Source organism: Lepisosteus oculatus, chromosome 5 (assembly GCF_040954835.1).
Source record: "Lepisosteus oculatus isolate fLepOcu1 chromosome 5, fLepOcu1.hap2, whole genome shotgun sequence".
NCBI lineage: Eukaryota > Metazoa > Chordata > Actinopteri > Semionotiformes > Lepisosteidae > Lepisosteus > Lepisosteus oculatus.
Window position 1 is genome coordinate 6,564,490 of NC_090700.1, and position 19,385 is coordinate 6,583,874.

The window sequence follows — 19,385 nt, forward strand, 5'->3', positions numbered from 1 at the left end:
TTTGCCAATACCTTTTGTTTAATATCCTCAGGGCCCAGAGGATCAGCATAGCAACTATTACTGACACAGTGCAACAGCAGCTGTGTGATGCTCATTGTTTGCTGAGCGTTTTACAGACTGTTTACACAATCTGGCCGAATTGCACACAGTTAATTGTATTTGGTTTTAATAATGTTTTATCTTCTGCAGCTAGAGTACTTTTATCTGTGTTATGTATGAATAATGTTTCAGGTATTCGGGCACCAGATGTTAAAGATCAAATTCGAGTCACGCAGAAATGGGACATTAAAGACGCTTTCACTCTTTCCAATTTGATTTGAATCTTTCACAGCATCACATTGGACTTTAGCAGGATAGCATCCCATAATGCTGGGTAGTTTTACATATTTGTATTTTCCTATATAAATACTGTTATACTTTCCTCAACAGATATCCGGCTCATGCCTGTGACTCAACTTGTCATTGAGACACTAGTGTCCAAGAGGATCATACTGCATGTGCATTTTTAGAGTAGAGTAGTTTATTACCATGTGTACAATGGAATTCTTAATCGCACTGATCTCTCAGGACATACACAGTACAACAGACAACACTACACAGTGTAGACAACGAAAACAATAAATATATTGTGAAAAAATAAATATGTAGTAGTGAGACCAAGAAAAAAAAAAAGGTAGACTATGTTAAAAAGTGCAGGTGTGTATTGAGTCTAGTGGTCCGTGTTTTAACAGTGCGGTATCGCTTGCCAGAGGCTAGGGGGGAGAACAGTTTGTGGCCGGGATTGCTGGGATCCTGAAAGATGGATTGGGCTTTATTGCGACACCGGATGGTGTGGATCCCACCGATTGATGGTCAGTCACATTCCATGACTCTGTGCCGTTGCCACAACCCTTTGTAGTGCGTCTCTGTCACGCGTGGTAGCACTGCTGTACCACACAGTGAGGACACTGGTGAGGACACTTTCTCTGGTGCTGCAGTAAAAGTTCATGAGGAGCTGCTTCCCCAGACCGCATTTCTTTAAGCACCGCAGAAAGTGCAAGCACTGTTGTGCCTTTTTCAGATTTGCTACAGTGTTTTGGAGGTAATTTAATTCTAAATTCTGTGTCACATGGAATCCTTTACCTATTATTTTTTCCTCCTGACATCCACTGGTTTGAGTGACAGTAAATAGTTTTAACAAAGAGTGACAACACTAAATGGGTAGAAAAAAATAAAGATTTATTACAAGAATTTGTTAACCTCTTAAGGTTTAATTATGTGCAGTTTAAAAAGCTGCTACACAAGTTGCTCCTTTTGAGACAAAAGGGTCAATTTTAATGTTTTAAAAAGAACGGTTAAGCATTAATTAATCTTATTAATCTTAAGTACACTTCTTGCAACTTTGAAACAAATCACATACACAGGGATGTTGATACAAGTCGAAAGCACACAATACATAATACAATTAAAAAAAGCTATTTACATCATTGTATCACTTTGGCCATATAGAATAATAATCATAATGTTTAACAGCTCAATATAATAACTAAATCCAGTCTAATAATAAATTACACAGTACTGTATGTAAACCTGCTATCAAATCACCAATACATTTAACTGTCTCCATTAAATTCAAAAACATGAATTCCTCAATATAAATATATTTTTAAATTCTTTGAGACTAGCTTCTTTCAAAGTACATTTCTACAAAACAAATCAATTCCCCCTCAAACATGTGGCTGTACGATCTTTAAGAGCAGTTTATGCAAAAGCCTTATGAGAGATGTTAACTGCTTTATGTGTTGTAAAGATGTATGTGTTGGAGTCAGCCTTTAAAAAAAATGTCCTTTTCCCCTTTAAATTCAGTCTGTCAGTACCCAAAACGCAAACTTCAAAGTCATTTTCATTGGCAGTTGATGAAAAGTAGTTAATAAGTAAATCTTTTGATGTTTTTTGGTTTATCTGACTTCTAACTCCATGTATACTCTGAAGCAAAAATGCTTAAAAACAGACCTAAGCAAGTTATTTACACAAATCATTTCCATGACAATCAGCTACGTGTCTATCTCTCCACAGAAAGTGCGATCAGTCCTCCTGTCACCTCCAAAATCAGATTTTGCAGCTGCAGTGCAAAACAGAGGTGGAGAGGAAGGACGAAAGTCCAGACGGCCTTGAACAACAGACGTCCCTTTGTTGGCTGTGTGTGTGTGCGAGTGCGCTCTTGCAGTTTAAGCTTAAAAGCGATAAAAGAAGGTCTTTCCTCCGCCACACATGCTGAGGATCAGTTCTCTACAGACGAACATGTACAGAGATTCCTGTTCTTATCCAGCTGTACCCACCAGCGCAATGACATTTCAAGATAGGACATCTTGTGCAGGGTGACCAGCTCAAAGACCGTAAATACGACCTCAAAAAGGACCGAAACCGTTACTTAAAAAGTGGCAGGAGGGCACCTCTCCCCCTTTTTTTCCAGGGCACGGACAGCGGTTCAGTCCTCAGTGTCGGGCTGAACTCCCAGCATGACGTGCAGCTCCTCTGCGGAGTAGCCCAGCAGGTTGTGCAGGTCACAGACAAAGCGGTAGACGTAGCGCTTGCCCGACGTCTTGTGGATGATGTTCTTGTCGTAGTAATAGCGTAGACCCCGGCTCAGCTTCTCGTAATTCATCTTCGGCTTGTTCTTCCGACGACCCCAGCGCCGGGCCACCTGGAGGAGCGAGGAGAGACAAGGTAAGGGAGAAGGAGGGACAGCCAGACATATCCAACGTCGGCTGAACGGGCCAGATCTGCTGTGAATTTCAGTTTGCTCATCCTTCCGTGGCACAGAAGAAATTAAGACCACAAGACAACAATGTGTGGAGAGTGGCTTGCGAAAACGAACTTTCAGGTCATGCAATACAGCTAACGCCAAACAAAGGAGCGCAGAGTTTTTGCTGGTGTGATAGTTTCAAGGGTCTGTTTCTCTTTTTTTTTTAAATAAAGCCATGTACTTAAGGTTAACAACATATTTGTACATGTAAAGTCAGAGTGGGACAGCAGTACTGACCTCATCAGGATCGGTGAGTTTGAACTCCCAGCCATCTCCGGTCCAGCTGATGAAAGACTGGCAGGACTTGTCCGTCAGCAGCTCCAAAAGGAACTGCCACAGCTGGATCGGTCCGCTTCCTGCAGGAGGTAAAACAGGAAAACGGTCAAGGGCCGGCCACATTAAACAGGAAGATGTTGCTATGCCACCCCAGCAAAAGGAGACAGGAGCTGACCTGTGAATCCAGCGAGGACAGAGGCCGGGATGACTGGCTTGCCCAGCTCCTGGGGTTCGTTTCTCTCCTGCACGTAGTCTTTGAAGGACAGCCCCTGCTTGTGCAGGCCAAGGGGCCCCGCGCTGCAGTCCTCGTCGAAGCTGTCTTGGGAGGGAACCCGCTGCATGTCCGCCAGAGAAGACTGGCTGCTCCAGGACCGCAGGGCTGACTCGCTGCTGTCGAAGCTGTCCATGCTCTCCACAGAGCTCTGCTCCTGTGAGGCAACTGCGGAGAAGCAAACAGGGACACCATTATTTTTGTGTTCTATAACTGTTGGATTCATATACAAAGCAACAAAACCCGGCCAATATAGAAATGGGACCTCACACAAAAAACTAAGCAGGGTGAAGAAGGGAAATTGAACATATACTGGCAATAATGTCATTGTTTTAAAGGGCACGTGAACAAATAAGAGAAACGTATTTTCTCTGTCATCGCTCCTGTCTCTGCAACCTGTACCCGGGCAGTATTTAAATATTACGTTGTTGTCAAGTGTTGTAGCTCCCATGAAGGCAGACGTTTCCTCAAGCACCCAAAAACAGACAGAGGAGAAGGATCAGATTTTTCAAAAATGCAATTCAGTGGCATTTCTTTGGAGGAATAAAGGAATTCATTTTTGCCCACCACTAGACATTAAAGGACTTTGAATCATATGATAAAAAATCAAAGATTAGCACTTACAGGGTTTACAGACTCCTGAGTTTAGGTTGTTCCTTGAGAAGCCCTGGTTGACAGAGAAGTAGCCAATGTTGACAGTCTGCAGTTGGGGTTTGGGAAACATCTGAAAGTCTTGTTCTGTGGCCAACACTGTGGTCTTGTCAGTGCTCTCAAACAGCTCTCTCAGCAGACTGCTGGTGTTATCAGAGATCTGCAGAGCACACTGGGTCTGCTCAAGACTGAATCCTACAGAGGGAAAGAGCTCACTCTTAACTCCACTGGACATACAGCATACCAAAGGGGTCACAACAAAGCTTTCCTGTGTAAACATGTAAAACATGCCAGCGCGATGCCTAGTTTTGCAATTGATTTGAGTCATTTTCACACACGTCAGGGAATACTTCACCTTCCTTAGCCAATTCAGAAACAGTGAATAGTGTACTAAATAAATATGATGTTCTTCTGATTCAGTGTTACCTGGATACCATGAATATCAAGGTACAGTGGAAATAGAAATTCTCAGGTGCAATGATAGAAGAACACAGAAATACAGAGGAACCCAACTCTATACACAGCCATTGCTGAGGGCACCGCCGTAACCTTAACATATCTAAAACAAAGCAGTACAGCACCTGAAATATCCAAGGACTTACCTATGGAATTGTTGTTAATCCACCTGGACATTGTGGTAGGAGGGACACTAGTGTTGTTGCACTGAGACTGTTTGTCCTGAACATCTGTGTGAAAGAAAGACAGAGGCACATGATGTGATTAAGCCAATGATCTTCAGCTGAAAGTGTAATACCTACAGTATCTGAAGGAATCTGATTCATCTTCGCAATTATCCGATCACGTGTTGAGATTCCTGCATTCCAAAAGGAGGAAGCCCACCTCTAGGGCTTTAAGGTGAACCTCCACTGTTCTCTTAGTGATAGTATTGAATACAGTATTTGCAGCAAATGCATGGAAACCTAATTCCCCCTTTACCTTTCATCATCTGCTCCAGGTGCTCCCAGAGGATGTCCCCAACAAAGTCGGGAGCTAGCTCCAAGAAACGCTCCTTGCCCAGATCACAGAGCTCCTGCCCGGTCATGTTGAAGCTGGAGAAATTGACGCCGGCCAGACTGAACTCGCTCGCTGACCATCGAAGCCACTGAATAACTTGCTTCTTGCTCCACACACGTGGGTCTGCCATGGAGAGAGACTAATCAGCACCCCGCCACAGCCCGATTACTCCTCAGATAGCTGTGCCAAACACCTGCCTTCCAGTAGGTCCATAAAAGGCTCAGTGTTGATTTGAATGTCTTCAGGGATCTTGTGACACAGTTACTTTATATACTGCACAGTACAATAGCCTAATAAACCAATAAATAGCCTCAGAAAACACTTAATGCTGACAAACAACCTAATATTCCCTATGCACCTTTAGCAAGGCAATAATAAGGACTGAGGCTACAGGAGTAAGGGGCAATCTTTCTGAACGACAGCCATGAAGGGCAATGGCAGAGGGCAGTTTTATATACGATTCAAAGCCAAGGCTTTGGGGGTGTCCGCTGTGAGAAGATGAGAAGACATCTTGATGGAGACTCACCGTTGGGGATACCACAGCGCAGCTGCTCCTTGGCAAACCCACTGAAACTGGCCTTCAAAGCCTGGCTCATGACCGCTTTGCTGCAGGGCGTCAGCAGAGGGACAGTGCACGAGCCCAGATCTAGGAGACGCAAAAGAAACAGGCATATTGATTACTGAAGGCCAGTGAAAAGGGCTTCCTGGTGTTTACTTTCTTCAGTGCAGGAGAAGATGGATCTTGCCGGCCACATGGGCCTTTCACTATGCTAGTTAATGACAGACTGACGTGTAGCACAGATTTATCTCTGCACAACTGGCTTGGCTTATGAGTTTAATTACTAGCATAGAATCTCTGATGTTTTAGGGATCCTTTTCGTCTCTGAACATGTTCTCTGCGTGAGGAATATAACAAAACCAAGTTCCAGATTCCAGTGGGGAAGCTGCTGAGAGTACTGCACTCAAAGAGATCCGAGCTGTGCACTTCTGACCAGATGTTTAGAGGGCAAGAGAAGCAGCTGGATGCTGATGGCTTGAAAGAATGGAAAAGCCACAGTTGCACAGGGAGATTCCTGTGGGCCAGTTCTGGCTTTGATCTTCGCTGCACAGTTGCTGAGGTTGTCAAACCGTGGTGATGGTGTGCGTGTGATTGTTAACAACTATCCCTGACGACTCTTTCAAAAAACTTCCCCTTTTTATTAAGTAACATCATTTACATCATTCTGGTCTCTGATGTTGTAACTATGTTTCATAATTCTCATTGAACACTAAGACGCTAATACTGACACATACTGTACATTACACTGGAGTTTAATGACAACATTTGCCTACAAGGGGCCTTTGTGCTAAATGAGGCTAACACATTAGACTTTTGCAATTTCAGACTGGTTCCACCTTGCTTGGGAACAACGTTTTGAAAAAACAATTTTTAACTTGGTCATCAACAAAACAGTGCAAGTGATCCTTGTTTTCTGAATATCCAAGGTCTTGGTTTATTTTTTTTCTCCATCAGCTCAACCTCTCTCAATCTAGATCCAAAAGTAACTTCCGAGAAGGACATTCATTCACCTTTTTTGCATTAACTCCTAAATTTACTCTATAACTATCCCAAGAAGTGAAGATTTATGCACAATTTCCTCTTGAATTTTCAGTTTTTCATTGCTGAGGTCAGGCCAAAAGTATCATTCTATTATCTTGGAGGACAGGATCAAGTCTTCCGGAGGTCTGTGATGTATCTTACCAAGTGAAATGGAGTCAAGGCCTGAAGGCACCTCCTGGACTGACTGTTCATCATCTGAAGCAAGATAGCATCCCGCAAATAAGGACATGGGGTCTTCTAGGACATCAAATGCAGTCTGACGCTGAGGAAAAATAGGAGATAAAAAGAGCTCTTAAATGACAACCTCTGCATTGTTGTTTTTAGCTAAAAGGTGCTAATAACTGTTCCTTGCCTGCTCTAAAATTAGTTTTGGTTGCTTTCATTTAAAAATTAAAACAAAAAAACAGGTTCTATCTATAGAGTAGGTTTATTTTTATAGTCTTATGGTCAATTATCTGGTACATTGAAAGTCAATGAAAGGATATCGGTAAGAAGACATTTAAAATGTGGCTCACCATACTCATCCAGCTGCCAGAGCAAATAACTCTGTACTGGCACAAAAAGTGTTTATATCTCAAAACACGAAACTGAATGGTCAGAAATCAGAGAGTCTACAACTTTTACAATCGCGAGTTTGAAATTCCACTAAGCAAGCTATGAAGAGAAACAAACTGATATTTTCAAGAGTGGAATTGAAACCCATTCAACGGGGCAGTGCAGCTGAAGGACAGTCAATAGGCCTTAGCAGACAGCACTGTACAGAGTCCACACCTTTTCTCTACCTTGTCCTCTGCCACTGAAAACATTCCACTCTCTGAGATGAACTGCAGCCTGAAGGGGGGGGGGGGGGGCCTTAACTTTATTATCTGAGAGAGGTGATAATTCATCTTGTGGCTGCCGGCTGCAGATCCTAACTGTATATGATTTGCTGCGTGGGAGTGCGCTGTTTCAACCCAAAACTGCAACCAATTCCTGCCTCCCCTTAGATCATGGTGGGTAGATTGCTGCCTTATCTAGACATATAAAAGCAGGTCATGCCCTGACTTAAGACAAATCTGAAGTGCCTCTTTTCTTTTTTGTTAAACCAGTCATAAAGTTTACAACAGAGGTTGACTGATTTTATCATCTTTTATCCTTCCCAGCTTACTTTCTCTCTGACAGCCTTCTGTCAGCAAACACCGATTGGCCCAACCTGCTGTCTGCTGCCAAGAACAGTACTTGGGCAAAATCTCACCTCTAACACCTGCTTTCACCCCCAGTTTCTTAATGAGAGTGCTTAGCCACATTAGCCATCATTAATACTCCCACACCTTACTGATAAACACACAAAAGCTTGGCTTGCTGGGCCAATACTGACCTTTTCAGTTCAAACACAGGCCTGCCACTGACGTCTTTGGATATTTCACTGTTTTGTTTCTGATAACAAGTAATACAACCAGAAGCCTCAAGCTTTAAACTAGGAGTTAACTGTATTTCCACACATGCGCGTAATACTCTGTGAAGACAGCTTGTGCGCACCATCTGCGACATTAAATCATTAAAGGCAATCGCTTGAGGGTGATATCTTTGTATTTTTTATATATTTTACTGGAAAAAAAAAATTTGTGTGTGTGTGGTATCGTTCCAAACACACAAATAAATATCAATGTGAAAAACGCCCTCACTTTGATCTTGTTTGCCGAATTTTAGCCACGCGAGTGACAGAAAAATATAGTTCAATAAAACGAATGTGCCGTGATCAGACACCTTGCTGTCTCCGTTCCTCGTGTTTACTCCAGCTTCTGCATTTAATGGGCAATTTAGGCTTCTGGAAACAGCGCATCTCAGAAACAATTTAAGAAAATAAATGTGCTCAGCCTGACCTTTACCGGAGTATAACAGCCCATGCTATGGCTAATCTAGAAGGTGTTCAGATGAGAATTTTAGTGTCCTTATGCAGCTAATCTTTACAGCACATGGCTGAAACATTAAAATTCCACAGCAGCTGCAGTGGAACCTGGTGTATCCCTTAGGAACCCTTAATACACCCACTGTAGATTACTGTAGATTAAAATTGCATTGTAAATATTAATATCAATAGGATGACAAATGTTTAGGACTTACTGTACTGAAAAAAAGCTTCTTGGCACACACCAGTTAGCAATACCTGGTCTGTGTTATTTCTGGCCTCGCTCAGAGTGAAGACAATGTTCTTTAATTTGTTTTGGTTTTTCATTTTGTCAACAAACTGATAAAAAGGCCAGCAGGCCTGTATTTGCATTAGAGCATACTACAGAGTTTCGACAGTCTCTCTTTGGGCTGACAGCTCCTGGGCTGGGCTGGAGTCTGGGTACGAGGAGTATGGTGTGAGATTACTCATAGGGTCTAGTCACACTCTGATTGTGTCTGTTTTCACATCTTCTTCCAATCTAGCACTTGGGTCACATCACTAGTGCACAAGCAGTGCATTGTTATAAAAAAAGAGTAAATAAAGAGAAAGCTAGTGAATGATTTATTCAAATAAAACAGTTACGAGTTCAAGGTGGAATTAACTTGAATACAAGACAGTAGCACAACAGAACCTGAAGTGTTTACCAGTGTCTTAGACTGGGGTCTAACCCTGCTTCTGGAGAGAGACTCTTACAGGTCATCCTAATCCACTCAATTTTATAGCTCACCATGAATCAATTATGCAAGTAATCTACACATTTAAAGAAACTTTGATCTCAAGGGCCTAAAGGTTTTGTTCCAAAATGAACTGCGAATTACATTAGTTAACAAATCACCTGTAATTGATACACCCTCAAGTATACCCTATAAACTCGCTTGTACACATCAGACCCAATTTTGTAGAGTATACAAAGATGTAGGAAGATATTCTTTGAACATGACCGGCACTTTCTAGAAATAATTCTGATGTTTAAAACCAATTTTCCGGTTGAAAGACTTTGGGTGTTTGCACTGAACCATTTCATCACCCCGACTTGAAAGGAGTTCAGACCAGCACAGCCTCCCTTTACTGGCAAGTGAAAGGTTTTTCTGAACAACAAACACTTCAAGGTCTCTGGATTTGTGTGTCTCTTTGTTGTCTGAGGACTAACTGAGGTTTTCAGAAGAGCTTCGGAGTTGTATACATTAGATACCTTAAATACAAAAACTCCTCTACAGATTACCCCGTTTATTACTACAGTACATAGTTGGACGCAGCATTTTTCAGTGGAAGTAATGGATTTTATAACCGCCTCTTTTCTCTTTCCTCCACGCAGTGCACCTTTTGTAACACAAAACCGTTTTCAAAGCGGTTCAGGTACTGTATTTCTAAACTCACACAACTGCTACTGAAGGTAACAATTTCAGTTCACAAGTCAAAGGCGATACTCATACGTTTGACACAAAAAGACATGAAAAGCAACCATCATTTACGAGATCAAAGCAATTAATGTCATTGTGCAGTGGCATTTAAATAAACCTTGATATATTGAAAGTGGAGTAATCATGAAGTATTGATTCTCAAATTGTGATGAGTGAAGAACACACTTATGAAAGAGTGAATTATTCTCTCCGTCTTCCTACCTTAAGAATGCCGCGGTAGCCGCAAGACAAAGGAGCCACCTGATCCATACCGACCTCACACATCGCGATCTAAAGCAAGAGAAAACGCGTTAGACTTGTGCAGCGCTTTATTATAAATTATTCATTCATAAGTGAAACACCAGGATGAGCAACAAACCTTCCCAAATAGCAATAAGTGAAGGTTTGTTTAAAGACGTTACAGTGACACAGTGACAGAGACAAAAAACAAATAGGATAGTGTTCAGCGACCAAGCAATTACAAAACAGGACCCCTTCATCACCGTGCAGTCATTGCATTTGACTCCTAGACGGTCTATGTATTTTGAAGTACCGGGCACTTCAAGAACCGCCATATATTCGACAAGAGCAATGATAATAATAATAATAATAATAATAATAATAATAATAATAATAATAATAATAATAATAATAATAAACTAATTTTACATATTAAACAATTATCCCGGGGCGCTAAGCGAATAAGACAGGGATACACGACCTTGCAGATAATATTTAAGATGTACTGTATTTAACATTTAAGCTCATCCAGAGAGCATACAACTTAAACAGACGAGTAATGATAAAGTTTATTTCAACAAGTAGACAAAGATATGAGGCGCTATATAACACTTTATTTCAACCAATGCTTTATTAATGTCTACACTTTAATAAGAATGGTATAGTTTGCTCTTTTTTTTACGAGAAACGGTTGAGTCACGTTACTTTCTTTTTTCACGCTTTCAAATTCCGCTTTGCATGTGACACCGACCAAACAAACTGATTCAGTTCCCACATCAAAGCCACGAGTGGAGCTGCAGAGGAAATCTGGGAGTCCTGTCTGTGGTTCTTGTGTTTAGAAACAATGCAATTAAGGAAAGATAATTTAAACCAGAATTAAGAGCAAAGAACCCAGACAGCAGTTCTCGGACGATTACTCATGTATGTTTTACTTCACAGTAGGAATCTTTAATGATGTTTCCCATATATATAATGTGGCGTTTCTGTTATTACCTAATCTATACAATTCTTACACAGAAAAGCGCATGATTTCCTCATTGGTCACAAGTTTAACAGATACCAGAAATGACTCACGCTCGCTCGTCACAGAGTAGGTGGCACCCTGGGTACAACTGAACAGCGAGCCTAACGTGTATTACTGACAATTACCTCGTTCATTTATTAAATCCAATTCAGTGTTGCACCGCAAGTTTGATCCATTAGAAAATCGTTCAAACGCACAACAGGAAACGCACGTAAGATGGAAATGATAAAAACGTAACATTTTTTGTTAGTGACTTAAACCTCGATCACCGAAATGTACAGGCAGGAGAGCATCGTATTTGATTTAACTGATATCGGAAAAAATAAGCCGGACGTACACTACTGCATTGTCGAAATAATTCAAGCACAAGTGATTTTTTTTTTGCGGCAAGTCAAAAAGTTTACGTGATAATGCAACAAAAAAAAAACCGAAGATCCAACCTAAAACGCCGGTGGCTTTTAATCGGTTAAGGAAAATTGTGTTGTTCAAATAACAAATGAAAAATCACAGAACGACTTTCAGAAATTCTCATTCTTACAACAATACAGGTTAATAACTAATATAATATAATACCGCACCCAAATGTAAATAACTATGTTAGATTGCTTCAAGAGAAAGACAAAAAAATAATCTGTAATTGTTCACAAGCTTCAAATATCTCTTTCCTTGTATAACGCGTATCGTATTCGATAATTACGTGTCAATTTAAATTCGATCATTAAATTCACCTTTACTCAGGTGATTTTCTTAGCCCAAATTAGGAGCTATGCACAAGCAACACCGCACACTGCTTACCTGTTGAAGACGTTCTACAGTGAGAGAGAGATAATAATAAATCTATTCTTCTGAAAAGCTGGAAATATGTATATCCACAATAGGTCGATCGTATTCCAGCGACGTCCTGGTGGACTAAATTCCTCAAAACAGACAACCGATTGACGTTGATCTTCGATCTGTAGTAGATGCTTGAAAAGGCGGCTGCAGTTTTAACCTGCTGTCTTCGGTGGATGTGAATGATCCGGCTCCGTGCGGCTCTAATTAATGAGGAAGTGCAGATCACTTTGCTCCTTTCATAGACTGGAGACCAGTCGCTCCGGGGAGGAGCAAACAGTAAACACTGATCTGCCATTCACTCAGAGTAGGTGTTTCATCTACCCAGACTAGTACAGTACTAGTACTACAGCTGTGCCGCCGAGAATTGTAACACACCAGGCATGAAATAGCTTATGATTATACTACAACCGTAGCTGGAAGCGATATTTGGTACTGAAACTCCGCACGTTTTCTTTAGTGTGGCTTCTTCCTGTACGTACTGTATACGTAGAGGTTAATTCCACGCTGAAAAGTAAAAAGAAATAAAGAGAAAAAAAATACAACGTTTCCACAAACGCGTGAAAAGGACTCCACAGCCTACACGTGCTTTTCCATCTTTTTACTTTGCAATATGGACTCAAACCTCTGCCGTACTTTGTAACACTCGCACCGAGGCAAATGCCTGCTCTAGTTTCTTAATGCACCGCACATGTTACAGCTGCGAATGAGCGCCATGTCTGTAAATATATGATAGAAAGTGCGCAGGCACTGCTGACGATATACGTTATGTATGGTACAAACACATACAGTACACGTCTATGTTAGAATTCAAAGGAACACGTAAAAGTTTATTCCCTGCTGAAAAGAGAAGGAAAGAAACACCACGTTTCGGCTGTGGAGCCTTCTTCGGGTGTGTTTGAGTTCTATGTCGCAAGTGGGGAGGGCACATTGCTTGTGTTATTGCATACATAAAATGTCCCTGAATGCACGGGGCAGCTTGTTCGTTTCAAAAGCCTGTTCATTATATTCTAGAAGAGATCAATTGGAAATGTATCAGTAACCTTCAAAACCCTGTTCCCGATGGATTCGCTAAAAAGTTGCTTGAAATCAATTTGTTTGCCCTTGAATTTCATAAATTGTGCACTGTGTGCACAACATGATCACTTGTGTTCGGTTTGCAAGCCTTGGTATGAGATAAGACCACGAGCATTAAAATATCTGATAGAATGTGAATCATTTTTATTGACAAGGTGTACTAACGGGATTCTGATTGTGAAAAATAGCAAAATGGGAATGCCACATCTGAGATTTTACAAGCCTTTCCAGTCAGTGCTAAACTGTAATTATATATGTAATTATAGACAATTTAAGTTGTTCTTGAAAGAAATTGCAGTCTGATTTTGGCACACCACTGAAGGTGGTAATTGCATTTATCCTAGACACTTCATTTGCTGGGGATTTTGTATCACAAGTCTTGGTCAAAGAAAACACCGTAAAACCCTTCCTAGCCATGAAGTAACTCTGTACCGATGGAAGCTGTACAGTATAAAACCTGATACAAAAGATTTCATCTCTGCTACATAAAACGCAGCAATTGCTATAGTACTGCACATGCCAAGAATATACTTTTCAAAACACATCACCCATTCTTAGGCTTGTCTCACAGAGAAGCACATCATGACCAGTCAGTCAACAGTTCTTGCGCATCAATAAGTGCTGCGGTACAACACGGCATTCTTGTCAGAAGGCTTAATGACATTGATAACATCTAAACGGGAATTACTGTGAAAATCACAGCAGGGCTGTGGGAGTGTGGCACAAGGTGCCCACCCGTGTTGCTGAAGCCTGCTCTTACAGATTGTGCTGCTTCATTGACTAACGGCATGCTGGCACATTAGAGCTACAGTATCTCCCACTGTAACAGAGCTCATTACTAAAGTAAAACAATGGAAATAACAAAAGAATCTAAATAGTTTTATTGATTGATTTTGAGCTGTTTCAGCTTTTTCCACACAGGCTGACCTCTGTTTAACTCATCGCTTTTAAAAAAAACGTAATTTAGTCCAGGCTGACATCCAGTGGTCTTGAGAAACTATTATTTTAGTGTGACTAGATGATTGTTGTGGTAAGAGTGGGGGAAATCAATGGGGGAAATCTACACTCTTTTTCTTCTCCTAACCAGCCCATTCACACAAGTGCAAGATGTCCATTCATGCACGTGATCTATAGGTTTTAAGCTCGGCAGTGCCTGTCATTAGAGTTCCCGTTCAAACTGGTGACAGTATGACATTAGGGCACAACTTACTCCAGCATGACCTTTTATTGCACTTGTTTCTGGGTTTGATTCTGTCTCCTCCATTAGCAACGTAATGGAGCCAGTTAAGTGGATAATAAGTACAATCAGTGTTTTCCAGGTGCTGATTGAAGAATGCCCCTAAAACCTACAGGATCTCAGCATTCAAGTACCAGCGTTGCTTATCCTGCTTTGTTGCTTCAGCCTTTTAGAATCAATTGGTTTTCTAGTACAAAAAGGTTACCCATATTGGTGAGGTGTGCACTGGTTTTCATCATACAGCAGTGAGGTGCACAGCATCAACACCCATTTCTTTTCAGTTAAAGAGCTGTTCTTCAGTATAAGTTTTTGGTACTTCCTATTGAGCAAAATCTTAATTGCAAATGTGTCAAATGCTCTCATTAAACATTAAAGTAAAAATGTATTTTTTTATTATTTGTTTTCCCGTGTTAATTTCAGCTGTGCTTTGACTTGCTGAAGACTCAAAGTTATCCAGTGAAAAAATGTTAATATTGGTTTATTGATCACTATTTGAATATTTCATTAACATTTTTTTGGTCATTCTTTCAATTCAATTCAATTCAAGTAATCCAGCCTATAACTGAATAGCTCCTTTCATATTCAGGTTCCCTTGGGATCCAACCACTGTCATAACCATAAAAATAATGATTTTATAAGTGTATTACCAGGATGTTTATTAAAATGGTAGTAACAGCTGCCAAAAAGGCATTTCACTCTTATAAAACCTAATGCCATGAACCACAGTTTTCTGCGCTCTGGATTAATAATTCAAGAATAACTGATCATCTGATGTAGTCACATCCATAGCTACTACAAACTGTGTGACAAATAAATGTGCCTAAGATTCCCGGCTTTAGTCCTGGTGAACGCAAGGAAAGCTGTGTGAACCTGCAGATGGATTTTGTTTACCACTAAATAAGCCATCGCCTAGCAACCCCTACATCTGGCTTTCCCTGTGCCTTTGTTGTGAGGCCTTGGTGTACAGGATCATGCAGTCAGGGGCTTCAGATGAATACATCAATCAGTACAATGTCTTTAGCTGCTGTGTCTCTGTTAGCTAGACGGTGACAAGACAGTGCAATAGTTTCAGAAGGACAATACAGTAAATAATACATGAAAGCAGCTGGAGTGTTAAAAATAGACACCTCGGAGCACACAATCACAGCAATATTCTGAACATGCTTTGGCCAGTCCGTGACTATTTCTGTTTCTTTCACATTTCATAATCTGCATGACCCACTGTGAATGAAACATATTGAACTAGTACTTTTTCAGCACTTGCTCTTTGAAGGGTGTGTACAAGATTTCAGATCTCAGTTTTTGATTGCCCTTCGTATAGATAACAGGATTTTAGGTGGAGTTGTCCACACTTTCACACTACTATAGAATACAACCTATTCCAGTGGGCTCTTCACTGCAGATTTAGTAACTGAATTACCAAGACAGATTTAATGGCCTAATTGAAAAAAAACAACCTTTAAGCATTACATTAAGTATCCAGATCTGACTGGACTAGTAGTACAGTCTCTAATCTGATACCAAAAAACTAACTACACTCTGCATATTAGCTTTGCAAAAAACTAAACCATTTGACAACAGCATCAGTAACGCTCCTCAGAAGTAGTCAGCACATTATTTGTGAAACAGCACTTGAAAAATCTGTATTTAAAGATAAAAGCATGTCAATTCAACATCCACACTGATCTGAGTGCTATGAAGGCCTTTATAAACAGCTTAGCGCCAAGGATTTTTAATTGCAATGCATGAATTATGTTGGGAAAATATCAAGTCTTTGTATTCTCTATATCCTCAAATGAATCACAGATAATTGTGTTCTTTAGTTTAAATTCTAAATAAAGCAAATGGAGCATTTCTTAAAAAGATGGCACTGTGCACATAGAAATGATCCGCTGTAAATTAGAAAACAACAGAGTGAACAATTCATACCTTTTTTCAGTAAAGGACAGTAAAACTACACCTCTTTGAAACCTTTCATGCTGGTGCAAAACTTTCTTCTTTAAAAGCAGATATCAATAAATTACCCAGACTATAATCGAGCCATAACATGACATCAGTGTTGTGTTGTACAGGGTTCAACTACAGTACCATGCCAGAGCACTCTAAAACAAAAAAACTTTAGAAAATCTGATTGATGTCTGTAAACTGTAAGTGCCACTTTGCACATTACCACTTGCATTTACCTGGGTGATATTTTAAACAGATAAATACCAGCTGCAAAAAATAGAGTGGGTTAGCATACTTTAAGTTCCCCTGTGTTTTGACTGCATGATTGCTTTTCCATATAAGCCAGCAGATGGTTCAGAGGCACTATAAAACAACACTAACCTAAGAATTAAAAACACAAATGATTGGTAAATCTCAGATTTGCTGGTTATGATAATGTTGTTGATAATGATTGGTAAATTTCATTTGTTTCCTTGTCTGATCTGTACAAAACTCAAAAAGCCATCATGCTTTAATATGACTTTTAACATTAGTATGTACAGTACACCATCTTGACACTATATATACACATCATTATATACTTTCTTCTATGAAATGTTTGTTTCAAAACAAGTACATTTCTTTAGCACTATGAAAGATGTTATATTGAAAACCTTGAGGTTTCTACCAAAAATGATTGATAAACCCAGAGTTAAATCAATAAACGAATCAGATAGCTGAAAGACAAATTAACATTCACAAATCACTTTCATCTTGCTATGTTTTAGGCTGATCTCACAAACCAAGAATGGCTGGGCCTGGTCAGTCCTTGGCTTAGAGACCTCCAAGGAAATCCAGGTTGAATGGATTAAGACAGGATACATGGATAAACCTGGGCTTTAACTGAATGGGGAACACCAAGTGATGTCTGACCATACCAATGTGTATATAACATTGAAGAAATATTGTTATGTGCATGTAAAAGAGGGTATCTATAACATCAGGCAATGCTTTTTTAAAAACACCTTTTTTTTAAAAAAGAGAAGGTTTGGAATAGGTAATAAGGCTTTAGCGGAAGAAGACTTTTGAAGAAAGTGGAGCATAACACTTCACGGCATTTCTATATAAATTAGACATCGTCTGGTAAGGTTCACTGTAGCATGCTGACTCCAGTTTGGCCATCACTCAAAATCAGGACATTAAACTCCCTAGGAATGATTTTTACGATAACACATAAACAACATTGCTTACTTAGGAGAACCAGAGGCTGTGTGAAAGTCCTTGACCGCCTTCATTTCTAAATGCAGGTGAAATGAAATGTTTTGTTTTTCTTCAGCGCAGCCCATGAAATTCATGTCGACAGAGAGATGCTTTATGAAAACACTGGTTGAGACGCCGAAAACAGAACTGGCAGGGAAAATGCACTTCAAGCAATTTGTTATGCTTGTGTTGTGAAATCTACACTCACCTCTTCCACAAAAAGGCAGAAAAAAAGTTGTCCCAAGAGAATGTTGGGAAAACCAAAAAGATTAAGTTTACTGGAAGTGGGGGGAAAAAGCCGACCGACTAATGAAAAACATTAATAGTCTTTGTGATTTTTAAGTGTTGAAATATTCAGGATGGTGATTCAGGGTTTCAAATTATGGATACTGTATACTCAGACAGCTTTTTGGCAAATTCATCTTTTCACTTAAAGGCTATAAACCTTCACTTAAGCAGACAAATTAATGAACAACAACTTAACTCTAAACTAGTAACTATCAAACTGAAAAAAGCGACTTATTGCTTTCAAGGTTTAATTGGCATTGCAATCTCGTCAGAAAATGCAAAATTTGTCACAGAATGGCAAAAAATGGGTTTGGGTCAACGGGTGTCAGGGTCTATGATGACTCATAGGTTTGTAATGAATGGCCGGTGTCATTTTGTCTTTGTCTTTCCTTGTGAGCTTCCCGTTGATCAAAAGTGGTCCTTGTGCAGACACCCATTAATTATCACACCATTCAGAGTGGAGGGATTGGAGTCTAAAGTCTAACTGGACCTCAGACTGAGTGGGGGATCTCTAAAACAGGGTGTGGATACACAATGGCCATCTCCACACAGCCCACTGTTAGCTCGACACAGACTCAAGACAAAAACCCCAGTCATGAGAACTCAGGAGCAAACAGAGGTAATGAAACTGGAGGAAACAGTTTGGACCAGAGCACCTAGGAGAGGGCTTGGACATCAGGGACTCCACAGACAGCATCCCTGCTACCTGAAGCTGGACTGTGTGTTATGATGAGACCTGAATCTAAGGCTACTCATGCCACTCACACCTGACAGCGCACTGAAGCTCAGCAGGCGTGACCCTGGCCAGTACCTGGATAGGACACCTTCGAAGGTTGCTGCTGGAAGAGGTGTTAGTGGGACCAGTAAGAAGCTCTCACCTTGCAGTCTGTGTGGGTCCTACAGGCCCCAGTAGAGTGATGGGAACACAGTACTGGAAAAAAGACGCAGTCTTTCGGATCGGACATAAACCCAAGGTTCTGACTCTCTGTGGTAATTAAAAATCACAGCGAGTTTCTTGAAAAAAAATAAGGGTGCTACCCCGGTGTCCTGACCAAATTACCCTCTGGCCTTTACCAATCATGGCCTCCTAATAATCTATGAACTGGTTGAGTTTATTGGCGCACTTTGCTGCACATTAGTGGTTGTAGTGGGATTCCCCATTACCAGTAAAGCAGTTTGAGTGCAGTGTCCAGAAAGGCTTTATATAAAAACATTATTATTACTACTACTAGTACTTAGTAATTAGTCATTAAAATTGACACTCTGGGCACAATCTGACGGCCTCAGATTGCCCCTTGCTTCAGATTTGTCACTTCTCATCCCGAATAGATATATGTTTTGTGCCGTTAGGCTGCTTGAGGATATTGGCTGACGCATGGCACCCGTTCTTCACTGATGGAGTCGGTCATGCAAAGCGCTCCTCAAAAACGCTTTATAAATACAATGGATTATTTAAGTATAAAGCTGGATTTGTACACGCTCTAGGTGGGCATTCGGTGTCTCGTTACTAATTAAAACCAGTGTTATAAATTCTGCGCCTTGCTGTCACACACAAAAAAAGTTGCCTGTTCTTCT

General features: G+C 40.5%; 1 protein-coding gene across 2 annotated transcripts; it reads right to left on the minus strand.

Moving 5' to 3' along the window:
- Positions 1-1,201: 1,201 nt before the first annotated feature.
- On the minus strand, positions 1,202-12,256 carry ets2 (v-ets avian erythroblastosis virus E26 oncogene homolog 2). Of its 2 annotated transcripts, none has more exons than XM_015341758.2 (10): positions 11,987-12,256; positions 10,150-10,218; positions 6,739-6,859; positions 5,524-5,643; positions 4,920-5,120; positions 4,586-4,669; positions 3,957-4,178; positions 3,237-3,500; positions 3,023-3,141; positions 1,202-2,683 (listed from the first exon to the last, which is right to left on the minus strand). In XM_015341758.2, the coding sequence occupies exons 2-10, from the start codon at positions 10,210-10,212 to the stop codon at positions 2,468-2,470; spliced, it is 1,410 nt and encodes a 469-aa protein (XP_015197244.1). In that variant the 5' UTR covers positions 10,213-10,218; positions 11,987-12,256; the 3' UTR covers positions 1,202-2,467. The 2 variants fall into 2 exon arrangements, with proteins under 2 accessions (XP_015197244.1, XP_015197245.1); XM_015341759.2 differs by lacking the exon at positions 11,987-12,256 and adding an exon at positions 10,919-10,941.
- Positions 12,257-19,385: the final 7,129 nt, after the last annotated feature.